Source organism: Ictalurus furcatus, chromosome 25 (genome assembly GCF_023375685.1).
Source record: "Ictalurus furcatus strain D&B chromosome 25, Billie_1.0, whole genome shotgun sequence".
In the NCBI taxonomy this organism is placed as follows: Eukaryota; Metazoa; Chordata; class Actinopteri; order Siluriformes; family Ictaluridae; genus Ictalurus; species Ictalurus furcatus.
In genome coordinates, this window is record NC_071279.1 from 17444976 (window position 1) to 17468724 (window position 23749).

The window sequence follows — 23749 nt, forward strand, 5'->3', positions numbered from 1 at the left end:
CGCCCCCTCCTTTTACCCACAAAGCAGTGGTTCAGCTAGTTAGCATTAGCAAGGCTCGTCATAACATCACACGAAAACAAGCGCACTTTATAACCCCATAAACACGCCAAATCCAGCTCACGATGATTTATGAGAATTGTCATGCGGTATTCAGTCGCTGCTCTTTTTGTCATGGTAATAAGTGTATAATAACGTTAGCAGGGTGCAGAGTGATGGGCGTGGCTATAAAATGACTGACAGGACGGCTGTGTAAACACAAACGTGCGTTCCGGACCGTAAGGCAGTTTTCCAAAGGGATTTCTCCTCCACCTAATACTCTTCTCCTGTGTTCATGACTTAAACCATAGTTTAAAAATAAATAAATAAAATTAGGCGCTTTGTATTTTTAATGCTTTCTGATATTATTAGTAAGAAAACAAAATCGACTATTGCACCTTTTTTTAAAGGTAAGAAGGGCTACTTTTGTTTACTGTTCAGTGAGCAGCCATGTTTGTGACGTCACTCGCTGAACTCCGGGTTAAGGAGACTGACTCCCTGACTTTCCGAGTAGGAATTACGAGTTTTCCGTTTCCTTTGTTTTGTTTGTTTTTTCTAGTCGGAGGTTGGAAATTCCGGGTTGCGAGTTTTAGTCGAACGCAGCATAAAACCTTAACGAGTCTGGGATGCATTTTATGATGGGTTTGTTATCCATTCGGAATCAAGCTGAAGACGTGTGAAGTGTTATTCTCAGTTGCATTTCCAAAAAAAAAAAAAGACCTTAATACTTTAAAACATTTACATTTATGGCATTTGGCAGACGCCCTTATCTAGAGCGACTCACAGAAGTGTTTTGTAGTCTCTAGCAATAAATACATCCTGATAGTGGTTCAGTAAGAATACCATCAGTCTAAAAACTCACTGGGGAGATAATATAGTAAGAAAAGCACACAGACAACACTTTCTTTCTTTCTTTTTTTTAAATTAGTGTGCTAATTTAAGTACTTGAGGAAGAGGTAGGTCTTTAGACGTGGTTTGAAGACATCTAGGGGAAGTTCAGTCCACCACCGAGGTGCCAGAACTGAGAAGAGTCTTGATGTGCGCCTTCCTTGTGTCGTGAGAGATGTTGGGACCAGTCGAGCGGTGCTATGGGATCGGAGGGAGCGTGGTGTGATAAGTGCTCTGAGGTAAGTGGGTGCTGGTCAGTTTTTGGCTTTGTACGCAAACATCAGTGTAATGAATCTCATTAACGAACTAATAAATATGCCTTATGAATTAATAGGTACATAACGTGGGACATAAAGACGTAATGGAGGACAAGCAGAATTACTTCTAGAACAAACTTAAGGTTCAAACGTTAAGAATTAATCAGAAGTTAAACTCTGGGTCAGAGATTAGCTTTTCATCTCTATTTGTTAAATAAAGTCCCTGTGAAACGCCTTGAATCGCGTAGCGTTATTCGACGTGTAGACGTAATGTCCACTGAAACAGGAAGTCACGGCGGGACATAACGAGTGGCTCCTCCCCATTTTTAAATAGCCAATAGTGTTTATCTTACCTCACAGCCACAAAATAACTATAACTGTTGGAGGCGGGATGTGTCAGATTCTAGAGAGCGTTTGATTGGACAGAAAATCAGATGAAAATCTGCCGAAGTGCAGAATGATGTCATCGAAACGGTTGATCCGTATCGGTGGTAGAGAGAGAGTGTAAATTTTGAATGCGTGTATGTTCTAAATGCGAATTTTGTCGTTGTTTTTGAGGACGCTAGATTATAGATAACCTAAATGCCGAACGTATTCATACTAAAAGCCACAAAACTTCAATCTTTATTTCATGGGGACTTTAAACACGGATTGATATGAAGTAAAACAGATCAATAAATCCTTTATTAGAGTCATTCATTAATTGAGTCATTGGATGGTGAGACGTCGAGCCATCATAGAAACAGATCAAAATGAAAAAAGGGGATAATCGAAGCACCACATTATAGAAACTGTCACAGGAGTAAACCGAATGCATCGCAGAATGTCTTGTTGGCAAAAAAAAAAAAAAAAAGTCTGTGTTTTTTCAGTTTTGTTTTCCAGGGATTTGCAACATCTGCTGTAAAAGCTGTATTAAAGTCATCAGTGTTTGCTCTGCAGTCCTTGTACGCGTGTGGAAGATGGAATTATTCACGTTCTCGTGTTTTATCCAAGTGAACAGGTTGTGTTCATGACTACGCGTACATGGTGAGTTGAAGCCACTGCAAGGAAAAAAAAAAACACGAGGAGAGAGTTTACAAAGCGTGTGCAGCACGTTAATGCAATAGAAGTTAAATTTGTGATGTTTTGACTTTTACCTCTAGGACATTGAGCTTGATGAGACCATCTCCGTCGTTGTCGAAGGCTTTGAAAGCCCCTATGACAAAATGTACACGCTTTAGGATTTCTTAAGGACAATGATTACATGATATTTTTGCAAATTAGTATTAATTAATACTGCCGTAGACACCCTAGCCAGAAGAAGAACAACCTTTGGTGCTTGGCCCCCTAATTATAATGATGATGATAATAATAATAATAATAATACAGATATAACATTTGGTCCTTCCATGTTAGGCTTCATTACATGGCACTATGAAAGATCGAAAGCATACTTACTGAACATTCCCTCAAGACGCACTAAACAGCAAATGTAGCTGTCGAAATCCAAATACAAGTGCTCGTTGGCGTATCGCATTGCGATGATGTCATGAAGCTGGGGGTTGAGCTGAAATCCTGAGTGAGTTAAATATAATGTTTAACGAACACGCAAGCATGTTTTTTATAACCAACTTGTCCACAACTCTGCCCCGGAATTTTGATAACTCCTTGGTCTTCATGGGGCTTTTATAATATCTTTACAATATACATGTTTGATCATACTATAAGAAAAGATGATGTAGGATATCATTTTATCTATGAGTTCATACGATTACTGTATATCTCCACCAGAAGTCTGTGAAAGGTAAAGAGGGGATTACGTCTGAAAAGCAGCCAAGCGGCAAAGGACAACTTTTAACGTGATGCTCCCACCAGCGCGCTTCACTGTGGGGATCCCAGGCGGTTTTGGGTTTCATCCACGAGGATGGAGATTTGTTCAACGAAAGACGCGTGCGTACCTGCATCGGCAACAGCATTTCTCATCTCAAAGCTACTGATGGTGCCGGATTTGTCCGTGTCATAGCGGGTGAAAATGATCTGTGGACAAAATGTGACACGCCGTGCATTTGTGAAGAGATTTCTAGCTGTATTATGTTATGTTTACAAGGCTTTACAGGGCTCTGACTGCATATTATACGCATTAAAACAAGCTCAGGACCGTTAGACCTACCTTCCACTGTTTGATCTTGTTCCACAAGTGCTTGAACTCTTGCAGGTTTAAGCGTCCTGTTCCATCAGTCTTTTATAGTACAAGGTCAAGGTGTGATTCTGCCTCGTTCACAAGAATCTCACTCCATTTTAATCAGCCTGTCTTCTTCTAATGAGCATTTCTCTCAGGTTTCTGTAGGCTGAACCCATGCATGAAAAAGGATACATCCATGAGCGCGATCATGCTTCTGCAGCTGTCCAAACTGAAACCTTCTGATTTCAGCTCTTTGTCTGATCGAGTAAGAAGACGAGATAAGAACACGAATCGGAAAGTGAACCGAAACTAGTCACAGATTCATTTATTTATTTATTTTCCCCCTTGAATTTGATGGCTCACATTTGCTCACTGCTTTGTTAAGGACGATCGTCAGCTCTTTGGCGTTGATCTGCATATCCTGAGAGAGAAATCCACATGCATGGTGTGAGTATCAGAGTAGATTTCATTACACTGATGAGACACACTACATATACTAGATATTTTTGACCTCACATCTCCAGAAATCTGCTCAAAAACGGCTCTGAACTGTTTCTCCTCCTCGCTCTCTTCCTCCTCAAAGAGCTGAAAGTTGTTTTGTTTTTTTTTTAAAAAACAAAAGACAGATGTTAATAGACATTGTGGTTTTTATATCAGTGAATGTTTGATCAATTTAAGCACTGAGAGAAATTGTACAGGAAAAATAAAAAAAGCTAAAAAAAAAAGTCAACAGGATTATTGTAAAATAATTGTAAATTGGTTCAGAATATTTCTAGATTTGACTTATTTCTAGTTTGAAGTGTTTATTTTGTTTTGTTTTGTTAGATCATTTCATTTCTTCTAAACGTTTATTTTTATTTCTTTGCCAGGGCAATACTAACAATATACTGCACAGTATATACTGTACTAAGAAATATTTTTTTGCAGAGTTGATCTTTGCTTTAATTCATGCAAAGGTGAGATAAGTCAAATAATATTAAGCTGATCGTCAAAATGCTTCACCTTAATTTTCTTCTTGCCATTTTCCAACTGTTGAAGGGGGAAAAAAGATGATTAGATTCAAATTTCTACAAAAGAAAACCAAATTATATATATATATATATATATATATATATATATATGTGTGTGTGTGTGTGTGTGTGTGTGTGTGTGTATGTATGTATATATACATATATATATATACATGCATAATATTATATATTTTTTATATATATATTATATATATATATGTATGTATATAATGTGTGTATATATGTATGTATGTATATATATATATATATATATATATATATATATATCTATATAATATTGTCACAGTAGTTTTGTAGAAAAATGCTATGGAAAATGACGTGCAGGTTTAAATGAAAAGGACTTGTGTTGTTGAATTGTGTTGTGTTGAATTGATATGATGCCATGATAAATGTAGGTTTTTCCTGCTGAAAGATGGACATGTTAAATAACTAACCAAATACGGCTCCGCCTCGATCACTGCTCCCATCAACCTGAGAGAAAACATAAAGCGCTGATAAACCACACATGGTGACATGTCACTGAATAACACATAAATAATCCCATGTGAAAAGAAGTGGATCATGTTTAAAAACTTAGAGGTGAATTAAAAAGCACATTCAGTACATGTGGAAAATGGAAGGTGTAAATTTTACTGTAAACAGCCTACACACACACACACACAAACACACACACACACACACACACACACACAGAGATACTGTATATATATTTCTGAAGACCCTACGGCTTCATGCACACATTACTTTGAAACTCACTCCGATGTGCTTTTCTTCTCGGAGAAAACCCTGAGAAGGAAGTCGGACTCTTTGTGAGGTTCGAAGGTGGACGGGACGATGACGTACTCTCCGGGGCTCAGGCAGAAACGCTCCGTCACCTCCCGCAGGTTGATGTAGGATTTGCAGCGAGCTTTGGAAGCGTTGTACAGGAAGAAGTCTTTGGGGAGGTGCTGCTTATTGCCATGCATCTGTGGTCGGAGAAACAGAGCATAGAAAGTGAAAGACTCAATTATTTAAGAAAGGAGGAGAAAGAGCATGTAGTGTGAAGATGCAGAACTAAAAAGTCTTTTAATACCAAATAATCTGCTTTTACAGATATAAATGTACCATATTTGTAGTTACTTCTTTAGGAACTGACTTATTGATTGCTAAGTTGAGCATTAGTATGTTAGTACCACTTACATTAAATATGGTTCGTATGTGCTATATGATTATATACTATTGTTTAGTTAAAATTGTCAATATACAAAGTAAAAGTAGAATGTGGGTTTCAGGAAAGTGTTAATTTGATAACACACAAAGGAATGAAGGAAGAAAGGAAATGTGAAGGAAACAGGAAGGAAGAAAGGAAGGAAATGTGAAGGAAGGAAAGAATTAAGGAAGGAAATGTGCAGGGAACTGGAAGGAAGGAAGGAAGGAAACCGGAAGGAAGGAAGGAAATGTGAAGGAAACCGGAAAGAAGAAATGACGGAAATGTGAAGGAAACCGGAAGGAAGAAAGGAAGGAAATATGAAGGAAACTGGAAGGAAGAATGGAAGGAAATGTGAATGAAACAGGAAGGAAATGTGAAGGAAACAGGAAGGAAGAAAGGAAGGAAATGTGAAGGAAACTGGAAGAAAGGAAGGAAATGTGAAGGAAACTGGAAGGAAGAATTGAAGGAAATGTGAAGGAAACAGGAAGGAAGAAAGGAAGGAAATGTGAAGGAAGGAAGGAATTAAGGAAGGAAATGTGCAGGGAACTGGAAGGCAGGAAGGAAATGTGAAGGAAGGAAGGAAGGAAACCGGAAGGAAGGAAGGAAATGTGAAGGGAACCGGAAGAAAGGAAGAAAATGTGAAGGAAACCGGAAGGAAGAAATGACGGAAATGTGAAGGAAACTGGAAGAAAGGAAGAAAATGTGAAGGGAACCAGAAGAAAGTAAGAAAATGTGAAGGGAACCAAAAGATAGGAAGGGAACCGGAAGGAAGAAATGACGGAAATGTGAAGTAAGGAAGGAAATGTGAAGGGAACCGGAAGGACGGCAGGAAATGAAAGGAAGCACAAAAGAAGGGGGGGGGGGTTAAATACATTGAATTAAAAGTGAGAAACAATAGAAGTAAAAGGAAAAAAGGAGAGGAAAAAATGAAATGTTAAGCAGGAAAATGAATCAAAAGGAAGAAACAGAGAATGCAGGTTTTAGAAAAGTAAACAAACAGAAAATGGGAGAAAAAAATAAAAGGACGGGAGAAAGAAAATAATGAAGGAGTGAAAGAAAATGAGAGTGAACGAAAGTGAGTGCAAGAGATGTGCAGTGAGATGTATTGTGTAAATAAATTAGTCTGATCTCCTGCTCAGATCGGACATCATGAGAAAAACCTCCTGTCACTCATCCTGTCACAGCATCCTATCGTAGTCATACCTCCTTCGGAACCTAAGAGAGAGATTGGGGAAACACAGAAATATAAAATCAGTGACACTGAATTATCTCTTAGATGAAAAGCTTTCTAGCAATTCATCCCTAGTATTATAGTCTTGACTGCTCAGGGAGCCATTTTGGAATAGTTTTTTTTAGTTTTATTTTACTCTACCGATGTTTTATCTCAGTTTAGTAATTGATCATGTAGCAGATAGTGATAGATTAGATAGATTCTCTCACTATCATCAATCATTAATGGCTAACTAAACCATGCAGTTCCACATCACATCACATGAAAGAATAAATTAACAACTCAACTAGCGTCCACATAAAGAAACACTCATATTTACTTTGCTTCCGAGAGCTATAATAGAATAAACCTACCAGATGGTGTATTGATAAAAAGAGTTTGGTTTACCTCGTAGATGGCGAAGCCGACGGCGTGCAGCGTGGCTCCTGCGTAGCTCTCTCTCCTCCTGCCCTTCTGCATGAGCGCCACCACCACGGTGCAGCCCTTTTCCCCGTACTCCGGTTCATCGTCGTCCTCCTCGGTGAGACGCAGACGATACTGAGGGTTTGTCCAGAAGGTGTCTGCATCACGAAAAGAGGACTTCAGTCTCACAGAGATACCGAGACATCGATATCCGAACGTCTCTGACTCATATTAATACATAGCTATGAATTGTGAATAAATGACATTAATGGTATTAATACCACAGCGTTATTCAATCCTCGAGGTCCAGAAAGTGTTGATTAGTTTTCTATAACCTCACGGCTATGGCATAGTGCTGACTGCCAGGTGCATTACAGGTATACTTCAATCGTATCGCTCTGATACGTTTCTATCATAATAACTCGTTCACAGTGACTGTATGGGAAATGTAAAATTCATTTTAAACAACAAGCTGTATTTATTAACTTCAAGAGAGTGAAAAAATAGAGGCCGGTGCATGTAAATGTTAAATGTAACCACAAATGGATAAAAAAAAAAAAAAGTACAACGTGTCGTTCTTTAATAAATAAAATTATTAATCTTTGACAAAAACGACACGCTGAGATGCGCTGTTGTGATAAAATAACTTAGGGCGGCATCACACCACCTTGTCGTTGATTATATTTTCCTATAAGCGCATACCTCGATATGTTTATTCTTTACAAAATATTTGCACTCTTTGTGATGTTGTTGCTTATAACGCTCTTCATTCAGACGATCGTGTAACGCTGCTCCACCTGGGTAATTCCTGCAGCCGCCCGCCGAGCAGCCTCTCACCCAACGGCCCTCGTTCACAGATACAGTCCATTTGAGTAATTCGTCATCCTGCAGCGCGTCAGGGGTCAGATTACAGATCTCCAGCTTGGTGAAGGTTTTCTGGAACTCTTCAAAGTACATCCTGATGGACGAGCCGAGGTAAAGAATAAGTACGACGATGGACGCAAGGTTGCATCCACCACACGGTATTTTAATCGTCTAGGTTGAATATTTTGCCGTGCTACTGCACAGTATACATGCTATTCCAGATATCAACATTAAAGGAATATTGTCGTATGTAAGAATTTCGTCACGTTTCTATCTAGCAAAACAGAAAAACCCAAACATTAAACCCAGTTGCCTTGAATCTCACGTATAATGGAATACTAAGGGCAGTTGTTGAATCCTGCCAATAAATGTGTAACACAAATTTAATACTACACTCTAATAATAACATGTCCGTATGGAATTTTATCAAACTTTCCAAAACGTGAGCCATACAGTAAAGAATTCATACGACCTAACGCTTTCCAAAAAGTTTTGTAGGTTTCCATGCACCATCAGACCAAAACAACCACCACAAATATATAGAAATAGAAATATATATATATATATATATAGAAATAGTTCCATCGTTCCTATACTCCGATAGTTCTGAGTGTTATTTACAAAAAATTCGGATTGAAAAACTCATGAAAAAGTCCTATCGTAATATGTTTCGCTGACAGATTTCAGCAACTGCCCTTCATTCTTTCCACAAAAAAAAACCTTCCTTTAAAAGTGAGTTTTTTAAAGTGAGTCTTTAAAAAAAAAAAAAAAAAGCCTGGCTCTTTAAGGAAATCAGAGGACTAACCAAAACTCCCCAGGCCCAACAGGCTGAAGTTTCTGTTTTTCTTGCTCGGAAGTCACAAGCTTTGTCCAGTCATTAGACTTGCAAGATGGTGGAGGAGCGACTCCCCACGGGTCACGGACACGGACCAGACGGATACGAGTGTCCCTTCCGTCCTGCCGTTTACCCTGCCAATACAACACAACTATTTAAAAGAAGACAACTTATGGCTGACTATAAATCAGTTTTAGTTTGATAAGGAGTTTTACCTACTAATTCATGATACAGGCAAGTCGAAAATATTCGCCCTGGCTTATGCTGATATTTGTATGGATGACTGGCTAGGGCTAGGTTAGGATTGGACTGAGGTTACGGTGTACTAAATATTTACAGATGGACCTACTATTAGGGTGTGCCTAGAGTTAGCTGTGGTTATAGTAGTACTAGGATTCAGCTTTACTTTGTTTTTTGACGTAACTGTAACGGATTACGGTCTTCCGTTACATGTATTCCGTTACTCTCCAAGCCTGGTTTGGGGTCTGTAAGTCCCCGAAGTAAGCAAGACTGGTATTAGACATCATGATTAGATAATCACATGGGTCACTGACCTGCTCGACACCAGTAACCGAGTAAGCATGGCCTCTCACTAGACCTGTCGAAGTTTTGGTCTCACTAGCCGTTGGTACCAAAGCCTGAAAACAAGAAAGCAGAAAATGATCCAATTATACATTTAAAAGCAAATATTATGGAAATTTCATAAAATAAGTACGCTTATTAGTTGGTAGAATATTGACACTGCACTAGCAATTAGCTCTTAGGAAAGTTAATCCTGGAAATGCCACCAAAGCATGAAACATTCACTTCAACATATGCATCGTAATTAAACGCTTGTACTCGCCGCATTCACATACAAAAGCTGATTAATTCAAGGGTTTTTTGTTTTTTTTTTTACAATGAAATTGCAAAAGAAAGTGCTATACAAGATCTTGACAGACTTCAAGACATCAAGGCACTCACATCTATGGAGCAACCCATAAGTGAACCTCTTTCCAAGGCCTTTCTCATGATGTTGTATATTTCTTTTGGTGCGTCTGTAATCTCATAGTATTCTGTTACTCCTCCGGTGAAGTCTTCCATGGCCTCTAATGTGTTACCACCTTTCAGAGCCTCATAGGAGCCATGCAGCCTGGGACCAAAAACAAAACTTTTTTTTTTATCAGGAAAAAAACCCCCCTCTAACCCTAGGATTTTTGCTGCTCCTTATGTCCTACTCAGGTTTTAAACTCCAGCCAATTAAAAGTTCAAGTATAAAGTTAGTCACTTGGCATAAGCTTTCTCCAGAAGAGCGCTCCAGAACTCATTCTTATTCCCCGACCGAGTGAACACCAAACGGTTTTTGTATGTGGGAAGTCGATCATCCACGAGGACGTCCACCCACTCACCATAGCGCCAGAACTACACAGAAAAAGATTGATTTAGGAATGGATTATTCCAAATGACCTCATTTTAATAATCTGAAGTATGTTTTCCCCCATTCCCCCACACCTGGAAATGGAAAATGCCAGCATAGTTCTCAGTGAAGCTCTGGTCTGGTGGAACGACTCGGTACCGAAGGGTTTCGTTCAGAGTAAGACAGGCAATGGCAGCCAGGAGCCAGCAATCACCTGCAGAATGTAGAAATTAAAATGACAGATTTTATGGATATACATGAGAAAAATCTACACTTATGCAGGTTTACAATCTGTTTAAGAAGGTGTGCTCATTGCTGCAAAGGCAAATGAAACGACTAATATATTGCACCACTTAATGGTTGTATATAGTAAATAATAAAAGAGATAAAGGAGAATTAAAGTGAATCCTCATAGGTCCAGACTTTTGCAGAGAAGTATGCAGAGAGATAAAAGATATAAATAGTGTATGATATGTATGCCCAAACAACTGTGCTGCACTATTGCAGAGGGAGGAAGTGAAAGTGAGGCCTCCCCAAAAAAAACGACCCCAAATACTTCAGAATGTAGCTTGAATATCTGATCGGAGTACGGTGTGGTAAACTTGTGGTTGCTTGTGGGTGGTGTGGTTATGGTAATGTGTCCAGATCTTTAGACATGGGTTGATAATCCGCTTTTCTTAATGGGGGTCGCAGTGAAAAGAAGGCTGAAAAGGTCATCCCAGACTTTTCTATCCCTGGCCATAGATTCCAGCTTCTCCTGGGGAATCTCCATATGTTCTCAAGCCAACTGTGAAATGTCCACGTTTCCATCAGGTCCTGGGACTGCTCTAGGGTCTCCCTTCAGCAGGAAATGCCTGATACAGCTCTAGCACTTGCTAGGACAACCTCAACTGGCTCCTCTCTCTATTAGCAGGAGCAGTGGCTCTACTCCAAGGCTCTCCTGGGTCTCCAAGCACCTCGCCTTATCACAGAGAGTACAGTAAATCCAGCAACCAGCCCAGAACCTCATTTCTGTCACCTGTACTGTTCAGTCACCACCCAAAGCTTGAGACCATACTGCAGGTCAGGATAGGTACATAGATTAACCAGTAAACAGAGCTTTTGGTCTGAAAACTGAATCCCTCCAGCCGAAAGTCTTTTTCCATGGCCTCTCCAAACTCCTCCAATGCTAAGTCTCTCCTGGCTCGCCCATATTTCTCAAATGACTCAGCTGTCCATGAGCATTACTCAGAGGGCCTCATTCTTCAACTTGATGGTTTCCCTCACCACTGGTCTACCAGCGTATACCACTATGATAGGCAACATCATGAGACTTGTTCCTGACAATCAAACCCACATAGAGGCAACCATGTCCACCTGAAAAAAACTCCAACTCAGGCCCTCAGCCTGGGACTGTTAAGTGTCCCCATACGAGTCTGAGGCCACATTTTGGAACTAGAGTATGACAGAGACCACCCCTGATTGAGAGTCTGAACTGTGTGTGATATCTAGTATCTAATCCACACCTTTCCATCTCACACACTAACTCGGCCTCTTTCCTCACCAGTGAAGTGACATTCCATGCTCCCAATGTAAGCTTCCATATCACAGGTCTAGTCAATCTAAGGCTGTCCATCACATGCTTGACACCCAGCTGGCATTTCACCTCACTCCTACCTTTCATTTTGCAAGTGGTAACCCCACAAGATGGCTCCACGTTGCACTTCTGGGTTGGACTGGTGACCTGTGGATACCAGCCCCAGGTCTGGCTCTAGGTTTTGGTCCTGGTATGTCTAATCCAAGCAAGATGGACTGTCTTTTTTGTACCTTCTAATTGGGGTTTTGGGGATCAATCTTTGCATGACCTCTCCCCTCAGATCTGTTTATCAACACTGGCCATACTTTAGAATTAACCTCCTGGTGACATAGCCCTGAGGTTCACTGAAGTACATAGACTCAGTCACCATGACAAGGTCTTGATCCATGAGGGAATGATACCGGATGCAAGTGCAACAGATTGTCTGAGGTCTTATTGATGCGTAAAAGACCTGAAAGGCAACCGATTCCCTTATGATTCCATTTACATTTTGAACACAAAAACCATGGACCTCATTTGCAACTGATAAACTTTCAGGTTTATTTGATGAAAACTGAATTTCATCATGTGTTCAGAAAGCTCCCTGAAACACCCTTCTCATTTATGGCCTACGCTGATGATGCTGCCCTGATTGAGTCTAGAATTAATTTTAGAAGACATTTGTGCTTCGTAACTGATCTATTTTTGCCCAATGTGATATATGATTTGAGCACAGGGTCTAATAGGTTCTTTCTCATCCGTCAACAAGATGAAAACAGATGCTCAGGGCTGAGGTTACAGAATTCTCCTCATGTCAGTTCTGTCAGCCTGCGTGATGGTGGCTTATCACTATCACTATCACTATCATATCACTGGATCCCATGGCCAGTAGATCCGGTGACTCAGCATACGTCCTGATAACCTTATTCTACGGGTCATCTAAGGGACAGTATTTTTGCTCTCTCTCGCTTGTTCCCATCTGGCCTTGAGAAGCGCCATAGAGTATCAGCTGTCCGTGTCTATCAAAGGTTACTTTCTAGAAAGAAGAAACCAGTCACAGCCAGTAAGTGATTACTTCCCATTTTCAGTTTCTGCGATGTCTTTCGTCAAAAGTAAGTAAGCAGTTGGAACCTGGAACATATACGTTTGTATGTAAATTGACTTCCAATTATACACAATGCCCTGAGCAACTTACACTTAAAACAATTAAGAAATAATATTAATTAAGAATATGCTATTCTTCTATCACAATAAAAAAAAAACAACCTATTAACCGTTATACTGTATGCCCACATAATTATTCCTTAATTTAAAATAATATACAGTATATGTTTACCTTTTTAAGGTCTAATCTTTGCCTGAAGACTATAGATGCCAAGGGTATGCCGTGTGTGCTACATTATCTCTCTATTGTTAGTGTTCTCGTTAAAAAGACCACCATGACTGAGATAAGGAGCTGATTGCCAAGTTTAGCAAATATCAGAGACATAAAGACGCCACTTCGAGCCACATATCTGACCAAGCATGACTAAAGACCCACACCAGACATCATCTGTGTTGAATTAAATGATCCTATTATATTGTGCTGCGAAGGAATAGTAGATGGTGTGTAAAGTCATGAACTAGTCCTGTTTATTATACATGTAATGAATGAACCATTTGGGAGTGTGTTGTTATAGGGAAATAATCAACAACAGAATAGTGTGATAAAGTGGAGTTACAGCTACCACCCCTAAGTTGATTATTTTCCTATAACTGCATGTGCTGAAGAGTTTTATTCCTCTTATACCAAACTAATTTAACAATGACTGTATGAACGACATATTACACTTTTTCTCCTGCAGAACAAGGAGGCGGTTCCTGCTATCACTTACAGCTATAAACAGTCTAATATATAACTAGGTATCACTGTTTTGTTTATTGCAGGCATTTAGTTGGCTTTTAAAGAGGAACTTGATAACATGACTTCGCTTCTGCTATCAGACGTACGCTCGTTTTCATTTTGACTAGTGCTTGTGTCATGTCACAGCAAACCAGTGACTACATTTCCCATCCTGCACTGCGGCCTACAAGCATGTCCGCCATGGAGTGCAACTCCCAGAACACTCAGCTTCATTCTAATCACGCACGCCTGCATCCTATCTCACACACTCACTCCACAGTATAAAAAGTCTGTTTTCAAGCAATGTCTTTGCGAAGTATTATGCTCCGTTGCTATAGTCTCTGTCGTGTACCGAGCCTTTATTCTTAGCTCTATGTTTCATGGTTTTGATCTGGTTCTCGTCCTCGTTAATTGAGTCTTGTCTTTGTCTAGTTTATCCTGTTTGCCGATCGCCGGACCGTTTGCCTGTTTTGACCACACTATTGTTTCATGATTTGGATATGTCTGCCTATATTTCCTATAATAAAACTCTTATCTGCATTTGCATCCGTCCTCTACCTCCTTACGTGACAGCTTGCTGTTCTCCTGTGATTATCCAGGAACTGGGGGCTGCCGGATTTGTCGTTAGCTCTAAATAAATAGTCTTTATTACTCACAGAAACAAGAAGATTGTAGCAGCTTGGTGGGATTTGAACTCATGACCTTCCAGTCAGAGGTCCAACATCTTAACCACTGCCTCAAAGAGAGTACTCTCTCGTGACTCACCCAAGTCTCCCTGGCAAATATCCATCCTGTTTGCTCCTCCGATAATGAACTGTGGATTGTCACAAATTTCCTGTTAAGAAAAAGAAATGGGGTATACATTAATACATGTAACACTGAACACTTTTGTGCATAATTAGCTGTTAGCTAATAAGGTCTAGGATCCACCTCCAGTTGACCTGCACTGTACGAAAGCATTTGAACTCTTTGGTCAGAGCACTTTTCTAAATAAAGTTATCAGCACATGTAGTGTGGTAGATACACTGTGGACCTTGGTGTAACCCATGGTGCTGGTTTGCTATTTGATTCTCGTGCATGTAGCGTCTCTAAAACGGCATATCATCATTATGGAAACAGCCAGTATGCTAGCCTACACGATGCTCAATCTAGCGCGTGCTTTCTAAATCTTCTAGATTGGACTTATTGTAACACGTGGTTCTTTTAATAAAGCTTGAGTGTGTTCAGAATGCGATATTACCATCTTACTCCAGTCTTATTCAAGCGACACTGGCTGAGTATTAAATTCTACATGAATGGTTTAAAGCTGCGATTGGGTTTAGCTCCAGTGGGTCTTGCTGAACTCCCGAAGCAGTATAGCACACCCCGAGCACTTTGCTCAGCCCGGACAGGCCTACTGTTAATCCTGAACATCAGGCATGAATCAAGCAGTGGAAGTTGTTTTTTTCCCCCTCCATAATCCCTCGTTTTTGGAGTAGCGTATCACGGAACATCAGAAAAGCCAGTTCATGAGATTATTTTAAATTCAGATCGCTGAGCTTGTACTCTTCTCAGTTCTCGGATATTTTACCTCGTTTAAATATGAAATATTTGAGTTGTAGCACTGTAATTCTCATAGATTTACACTTAATCCATTTACGCATTAATCATAATTAATACGCATTTTCATCTTATGCATATATAGATCAATTTTATCTACGTATAAATCACCCACTTTTAGACCTGAATGTTGAACATTTTGGACATTTTAAAAATTATTATAATTATTTCAGGCATACTATTTTAGCCATCTTTTTTTTACTCATGGACAATCCGTTAAAAAAAAAAAAAAAAATCATATCAAATGATCTGGATATGCGTATAGAAAATTTATGGATGAAAGGGTTAACACTGGCTCTGCATGTTCACTCCCCCCACCATCTCACATTACTCTGTACTGTGCCAATATGGACACCAGCTCATATTACACACATTCTGGACTTACGTATTTGCAGTGCGGTGTAATTTCCCTCGGTGCAATTATTTTCAGCGTGCAATAACTGTGAGGTATCAGTCATTCTGCGCAACACTTTATACTACACCTACTTTAACATTTACAAGTATACATGTAACTATTTATAACTCTTTATTTTGGTCATCCTTCTACATATCCGCTGTGAAAACTGCTACAGCCGCTTACCCCTTCGCCGTACAGACTCGGGTAGCCTTCGAATTCTATTACAGTCTTTAGGTTTTTCAATTAAAACAAGAGATATTTTCAAAACATAAACATGTTGTTCAGACTATTATGTGGTGAGAGAATATTACTGTCCTATCACTATCTGGAGTGTATTCCCGCCTCACACTCAGCATTCCTGGGATAGACTCTGGATCCAGGATCCAGGATAAAGTGCTTACTGAAGACAAAAGGTCTTTTTAAGCTGTAGGTGTATACACGTTGTAAAGGATGTGGGTTTAGATCCCGTGATGCTAAAAGTCCCAGGGGTTACAACAGTCTTAATGCGGCTTATGGTGGAAATCCTCTAAAGCTCCTGTGATACTTATAGTTATATTAAGTTGAGCTGAAACAGGAAGAAGAGATGAAGCTTTGAGTTAATTTGAAAATTAAATAAAAAAACAAACAGGCAGCTTAACCACACGGTTACACACATACTGTTAAAAAAACAAGACGGATCATCCATCCATCCATCCATCTTCTATCGCTTACTCCTTTTTCAGGGTCACGGGGAACCTGGAGCCTATCCCAGGGAGCATCAGGGCACAAGGCGGGGTACACCCTGGACAGGGTGCCAGTCCATCGCAGGGCACACTCACACACACACTCACACACCCATTCATACACTACGGACACTTTAGACACGCCAATCAGCCTACCGTGCATGTCTTTGGACTGGGGGAGGAAACCGGAGTACCCGGAGGAAACCCCCGCAGCACGGGGAGAACATGCACACTCCACACACACATGGCCCCGGCGGGACTCGAACCCCCGACCCTGGAGGTGTGAGGCGAACGTTCTACGGATCATAAAAATTGCTATTATTTTGTTTAAAGATCTTTTTTTTTTTTCATTTAGTACTGCCCTTCAGATGCTAAATAAGATAAGTTACACGTCTCCCAAAAGACAATATACTAAGAATTTACACCGATCATCCTGTTCAAAAGTTTACACCCCCCCCCACCCCAGCTCGTAATGTATCGTGTTGCCTTCTTGAGCATCAGTGAGCATTTGCACCTTTTGTAATAGTCGTGTACGAGTCCCTCAGTCGTCCTCCGTGTGAAAAGACGGATCTCGACATCATGTAGCCGCTGATGGAAAGGGGTCAAATATGCAGAAGATGCCGGAGAAGCAAAGAATGTGCAGGACCTGGAGGATTTCTCTGAAGAACAGTGGGCAGTTTAACTGCTCAGGACGTACAAGGGACTCATGAAGAAATATCACAAAACAAAAAAAAAACCCGTCATGGAGATAATCATCCAGATAATGATATAAAGTATTAAGAATCAAGGGTGTGTAAACATTTGAACGGGGTAATATTTATAAATTCAGTTGTTATCTTGTCTTGTGGATGATATGTAAACATCTGTTATGTGAAATAGCTTCTTCAGGACACGACTCAATAAAAAACAACATGGGACTTTTATGATCCGTCTTATTTTGTTAACAGGATTAAGATTTAGCAGATTCTGCAAGGGGTATGCAAACTTTTGGGCGCAACTGTATGGTCTCGCCCTGTCTCGTGTAGTGTAAAGCCGTTCCTTCCACTTTAGCTGCACTGCACTAAAAGATCATACGTGCAGAAATAGGGATCCATAGCAGTGTGTGCATACCGTACATCTGCACTGACATTTCCATTCTAATGTCAGTATGTCGGAGTCACTAAACACATTTATGCCTTTACAGCATGGAGTCTTTGAAGGCCAGGCCCGAAGCCACAGCTTTAATGAAGAGCTTGTAACCTGACGACTGTCAGCAGTGTGTACATTAATGCCACCATACCGGCTTCGCTACTAAATATATACACCACCTGTCAATCACTTCGTATAACACACGCAAACCTGCAGGTCAGGGGTACGACTGTTAACCAACCCTACCACTTTAAACCTATAGACAATCAGCTATTTCATGCTGTGAAAAAAATGTACACGGATAGACATGAGATAAATGTTTCATATAAACACACAATGCGAAAACCTTCAAAGGTTCTATGTACAAGCCTACAGCAGTGTTTTTCCCTATCAGAAACAATTCATAGTAGAACATTTTTAGGAAGCTACGAGTGAATTTCCTTTATATTCCCTTCGTTTTTGTTATTTCTTTATCCCCGCCCCTTTTTCTTAATTTCCCCTTAATTTTACAGTGAACCCATAAAGAACGCTTGAAGAAACAGTTGTTCTAAAAATGTATGGATTATATAGGTACGTGAATGATAAATTATTAGTCATTGTTTTCTTTTTAAGATCTAGAACCTGCCAGATGTTTAACCCTTGTGCGTCAGTTTAAAAAAAAAAAACTTACACTCAGGTCCATAAAGGACAAAAATGTCCGGACAAAAATGTCCAGACAAGACGAGGGTTAAGATTTCGTTTAATCCTGGAATGTGGTACATCTTGTTTTAAGGGTTCTTTAAAGGTTTATTGTATAATTAATAGTTTGAAGCTGTGAGACAGAGGCTCTACTTGGAACCCTTTCTGATAACCATACAGATAAATGAAACACTGATGAATGTTTAGTTTACTTAAACGTACAACAAACTTATCAGAAAGGGTACCAAGTAGAACCTCTTTAGGAAGCTAAGAACCTCTAATTATCCAACGGACCCTTAAAGAACCCTTGAAGAACCATTTTGTGTGTATTGCTAGGTGTAGAGTGTATGTATTACTTACATATAAATTCTAAATTAGTGGTCAGTATTTTCTTGCTAAGACGTAGAACCTGTCTACGTTAGATGTTTAAAATTGAGCTAAACTGTGATCTTAGAAAAAGTACGTCTTAGAAAGAGGGTTGTTCTTTAATGGTTTAATGAATAATCAAAAGATCTTCCAAAAAAGGGGTTCTTACACTTGTGTAAATGGGTAAACAATCTATTTTCGAGATCTACTATGGAAGCGTGTATAGCTGAAGAACCTTTAAGGGTTCTAAAAAATTTTTTAAACTTTAAAAATTACGCTGTTTTTTAAATCTAGAACCTTTTAGGAGTTTTCAGTTGCTCCTCTGTGAGAAACTTTAAAGGTTCTCTGTAGAGCCCTACAGCAAAGCGCTTCCCTTTTGAGAAAATGCTTTCAGGAAGAACTCATTTCAAACCATTAACTCTCACAAGAACTTCTAAAGAACCATTTTTTTCTAAGCGTGTGTGTGTGTAGTACACTGGGTAGGTGTGTGACACAAACTTCAAATTATTGGTCATTATTTTCTTTTTTTAAGACCTAGAACCTATCAGACATTTCAAATTGAGCTCAACTCTCTGTGGTACATGGTACCCTGATAGAAAAAAAAAAAAAAAAAGGGTTCTAAGGGTTCATTGGGTTCTTAAATGTTCTGAAAATGGGTTCTGATTGAAACCCTTTCTGATAAACACTTGGTCATAGAGTTCTACAACCGTACAACTGATTCCTTTTGAGAAAGGCTTTCGACTAGAACCCATTTGGGAAGCTAAGAACCCTTACCTCAGAAGAATTGATCATTATTGTCATTTAAAATCCACCAAACTCTCTTGATACTTGGTACGCTTTAGGGGGAAAAAAAAGTGTTCTTCGAGGGTTAATTGGATAATTAAAAAAGGGTTCCAAAAAGGGTTCTAGGTGGAACTTTTTCTGCTGGGAAAACACTCTGTTGTAGGGTTTTACTGCAGAAGCGTAGACAACTGAAGAAAACTTAACGGTTATAAAGTGTGTAGCGGTATCGTTTGCTCGTCATAGTACGTAAATCTAAAATGAATTCACATCAAGCACCGTGAAAAACGATACCGGTTTTTAAAAAAGTTACAGCATCATATTTCATAAAGAATGAAACAACATCCAGGGCGTATAGTTTCAGGAAAATCATCAGCGACAGATTTACTGTTATCACCACAAAGATGATGATTTTCCTATAACGGTACACTCCAAAGTGTTTTATTCCTCTTACAACACAGCGATTTGTCTACCATTACAACTTTTATTTAACAATGAACGGCATGTCATACTTTTGATCTGTTTATAGTTACAATTAATGTTGCAGAACGTGCATGAAACAAGATTACAGCAGCTTCTGTCTGTAAACAAGACCCTCACCAGCCTCTATATTTCTCTTGATTTGCAGCTGCACTACTGCCAGAGCTGCTGTTATAGGAAATTAATCAACTCCCCAGGAGGATTCAACAGCTGTGAACGGATATAGACATAGAGCTGTAAATCACAGCCAGTGAAAGCGGCTGATTATCAGGTTTGTTCTCTCTCTCTCGCAGAGGCGTGGAGAGTCAGCTGTCCGGGAGCAGTGAGAACACTACGGTGCGTTAAGTCCCCAACAAACACCTAGCCGGATCACTCTCACATTCCCAGAGCACGCAGGATATCAGAGTCGTTTTATTTCAGCACGCGGCAGAGCTGACAGGAAGTGAGCTAAGTCTGCAGGCTTGTCTAGACAGCAGTAGATGATGAAGATGGAGATCCTGCTCGGTGTTAGGATTTAACACCGGTACATGTGTGCGTAGAGACAGTGATGCTCTCAAACACTATTGCTGCTAACGCAATAACTGCTATGTCCATATATGGTATAAGCTTATGTGCTGTATATTATGTCATAGTATGTTATTATATATTTATATGTGATTGTTGTTTTTTTTTGCATAACCTGTTATTATATCTGAAACTTGTACACTAGAAATGTGTTCTGGTCGGTGCTGTACTGTCTCTAACTGTGCCTGTTGTCCTGTTTTAGTAGTTACTATGGTTACTGACTTGTGCTATTTGCAGACGTTTTGCATGTGCACGTTATGTAGAAATGCGTAGGCGTTATTTGGTTCTGTGTAGTCTCATGTAGTCCTGTATCGTTTTGTGTAGCACGTTGTTCTCAGGGATGTGTCTAGGCATAGGCGGACTAGGCGGTCGCCTAGGACGCCTCCAGCTTAGGGGCGTCAATGAGCACCCCAAAGCCCTTGTCTGACCCACCCGTGCATAAGAAAGTTAGTACCGGGGGCGTAACCTGGCCTGGGGATTTATTTTAAATATTTAATCAGGTAACGCTTTATGATTGCATGCCATTATCTGGTATCCCTGGTGATAGGGAGAGAGAGAGAGAGAGAGAGAGTTGTAAAGGCCTGGGAACGTTAATGCTTACCGGTGGGGGGAGGGGGAGGGGAGATGGGGTTGCAACAATAGGAATCTCTCCTAGAGCGCAGAACTGGAACTGGGTGTTCTACATGGAGGAACGTTGTTTTGTTTCACTGTATATGGTTGTAATGACAATAAAGACACTTGACCTGAGGACTTTAGTGAATACACAGTCACTTTTCTTTTGCGGGGGGGGGTGAAATGTGCAGAAAATGAAAATGATTAGCTTAAAACCATCATTTTTTTTAAAAAAAGGGCAAAACCGCTTTACTCAACCATTGTCTCGTAGGATTTACATAACCGCTTATGACATGCTTATGACAGCACGCCGTGCACTGTCATGAGTCTTCTCATGCCCACTTGCATTGTCTGTATTTGTCATAATCACTGACATGAGCTCATTTTTTAATGAAACAATTCCAGCCGATCAGAGGCAAGAGTTTTCTGTGGCCATGTTATGACACTTGGTACAGTGTGCATTATCTCATCTGTCATAAAGCATGTGCTAAGTAGAGCGACGGAAGCCATAACAGCATCATATATCCTATGTAAGAAATTTAAAAAAAAAAAAAAAAGAACATCTGGGGTGTCTGGATTATTTCTGGAAAATAATCAACAGTAGAGTCACTGTTTCCACCCCAACGTCGATGAGTTTCCCTTCACATTACACTCCGAAATGCTTTATTCTTCTTATAACACAGCGATTTGTCTACGATTACAGTTTTCATTTACTAATGAACATCAGGTCAACATTTTTATCCGTTTATAGTTATATTTAACGTCGCACGAAACAAGGTTATAGCAGTATAAACAGTGGTTCCCTCACCAGCCTCTATGCTGTCTCTCTCTCTCTCTCTCTCTCGCTCTCTCTCATTAAGGAACTGTTACAAAGCCCTGACACTGGAGACTCCTTCCATAAATGTTACATAAACACGTCCTTATGGTAAACTTCATCATGGCAACGATTGCACGTTTTTCTTTGTTAAGTAACGACATACTGTGTTTTTTATCTGTTTACGTGCGGTGTCCGACGTACAAGTCCCTGTGTATGAGTCCCTGTTGCTATAGAAACGATACCGTATTAGGACGAGCGCATTAATAGAGTATAAAGCTATAACTATTGTCAGGGCTGCTGTTGTAGAAAACTAATCAACATCTTCTGACCAATCAGAATCATCAGTGTGGAAGAAAGCATTATAAATCTATCTATTTGTCTGTCTGTCTGTCTGTCTGTCTGTCTACCTCGCTTTGTAGAGAAAGGAAATGGATGATATTGGCTATGACGTGTTTATGACAGGGTTCTGAAGGCCACGAGGCCAGAATGAAAAGTAGATACGGCACTGAGGATCGAGGGAAACGTATCCAGCTGTGAGATGATCATTTGGACGTGATGATGTAAGTGCGAGCCCAGAAATTCTGGTCCACTCACCGAGGGACGCTTCCACACCAGATTCAGAGGGAACTTCTGACTGTAGTAAAGAGACGAGTCGTCCGCAGGGAACAGCGGATCTTTAAACAGCACCTTCTTGCGCACATATTTTTCCCTGAGCTCCAGGAAATCCTTCAGTCTCTTGGCATCTTTGACGGCTTCGTTGCGGCTCAGAATGGCCGAATAAAGATTCCCCGGAGGCTGAAACACACCTGCTGGAGCACCTGAAGCCGCTTCTGTAGTACGAGCTCTCGTTTCTGATACTGTCTCCTGAACTTCACGTTTCTCCTTCTCACTCGTTTTACTGATCTTGCTCTTCTTCATGATTGGTGCCGGTGGTGTGGGAGAGTTTGCACAAAATCTCAACAACAACAAATCGAATCAGTTCATAGGCAAAGGGTTGCAGCGGAGTTCTTCTTCTCACACGTTCACACATTGAGTGCCTTGATATGCCTGGAGTCACACCCTGTGCCTTTTGCCATCTCTATTAAACACACAAGTCAAGCACACACACACACACACACACACACACACACACACACACACATGGCCATCCTTGTAGCCTGGTCTATTAATAGATTTAGGAGCAGGGTCTCGTTCTTTCCCTCTTTTGGCGAGTAAAATGGAAGCATGTTTAGAAACCCTATAAGCATTAAATATCATCATTTAAATGCAGTCTGCTTAAGAATTATTGGCACCCTTTGGTCAATATGTTATATGCAGGGTGCTTGAAGAGTCAGGACCCAATGAAGCTTTAACAAAATAAACATTTAGCATTTATTATTTATTCAGTTATTTATTTACACGTATTTTGATATTTTGATATTCTGCTTGTCTATCTATCTATCGGTCTGTCTTTCATGGGCTCTATCTATCTATTTATCTATCTGTCTACCTATCTACCTGTCTGTCTGTCTGTCTATGTGCCTGTCTGCCTGTCTGTCTATGTATCTGTCTGTCTGTCTATCTGTCTGTCTGTCTGTCTGTCTGTTTATTTATTTATTTATTTATGGTAAGGGTCTGATACCCAGGCCCAGTTTCGGGCCGATACCCGCAAAAAAACCCCAAAAGTTTTAATAAATAATTGCAGATCGGATATTGGAGAGAAAAAAAATATATGAATGTGTTCCGGAAACAAATGGAAAAGATCGGAACTGGTGATGGAAAAGATTTTATTGGAGCTGGAAATGATTACATATAACGAGACATGATTTTATTGCTTTGTTAGGATTGATTTAATACATTTTTATATTTAATATTATATTAAAAACTCATTTTAAAGCTG

The 23749-nt window shown here is 39.9% G+C and overlaps 1 protein-coding gene and 1 long non-coding RNA gene across 2 annotated transcripts; one reads left to right on the forward strand and one right to left on the reverse strand.

The window, feature by feature from the left end:
* The first annotated feature begins 921 nt into the window (after positions 1 to 921).
* LOC128601277 (uncharacterized) lies at positions 922 to 7295 on the forward strand. The gene is made up of 4 exons (XR_008384684.1): positions 922 to 1163; positions 2051 to 2207; positions 2952 to 3789; positions 7188 to 7295. It is a non-coding gene; the product is annotated as an uncharacterized LOC128601277 (long non-coding RNA).
* capn3b (calpain 3b) lies at positions 2137 to 23521 on the reverse strand. The gene is made up of 21 exons (XM_053614344.1): positions 22465 to 23521; positions 14493 to 14562; positions 10386 to 10504; positions 10162 to 10295; positions 9858 to 10026; positions 9449 to 9532; positions 8865 to 9028; positions 7993 to 8153; positions 7181 to 7353; positions 6766 to 6777; positions 5130 to 5338; positions 4808 to 4844; positions 4345 to 4371; positions 3859 to 3927; positions 3706 to 3763; positions 3535 to 3599; positions 3331 to 3399; positions 3119 to 3197; positions 2619 to 2735; positions 2318 to 2376; positions 2137 to 2221 (listed from the first exon to the last, which is right to left on the reverse strand). The coding sequence occupies exons 1-21, from the start codon at positions 22786 to 22788 to the stop codon at positions 2195 to 2197; spliced, it is 2226 nt and encodes a 741-aa protein (XP_053470319.1). The 5' UTR covers positions 22789 to 23521; the 3' UTR covers positions 2137 to 2194.
* Positions 23522 to 23749: the final 228 nt, after the last annotated feature.

Excerpts from the sequence above, each read along its gene's own strand:
- capn3b (XM_053614344.1), bottom strand. The coding sequence starts at position 22,788 with ATGAAGAAGAGCAAGATCAGTAAAACGAGTGAGAAGGAGAAACGTGAA. Across the intron at positions 2,736-3,118 it reads AAATGCTGTTGCCGATGCAG|GATTTCAGCTCAACCCCCAG; the intron begins GTACGCACGCGT and ends TAACTCACTCAG. Across the intron at positions 2,377-2,618 it reads GCGTCTTGAGGGAATGTTCA|GGGCTTTCAAAGCCTTCGAC; the intron begins GTAAGTATGCTT and ends ATTTTGTCATAG.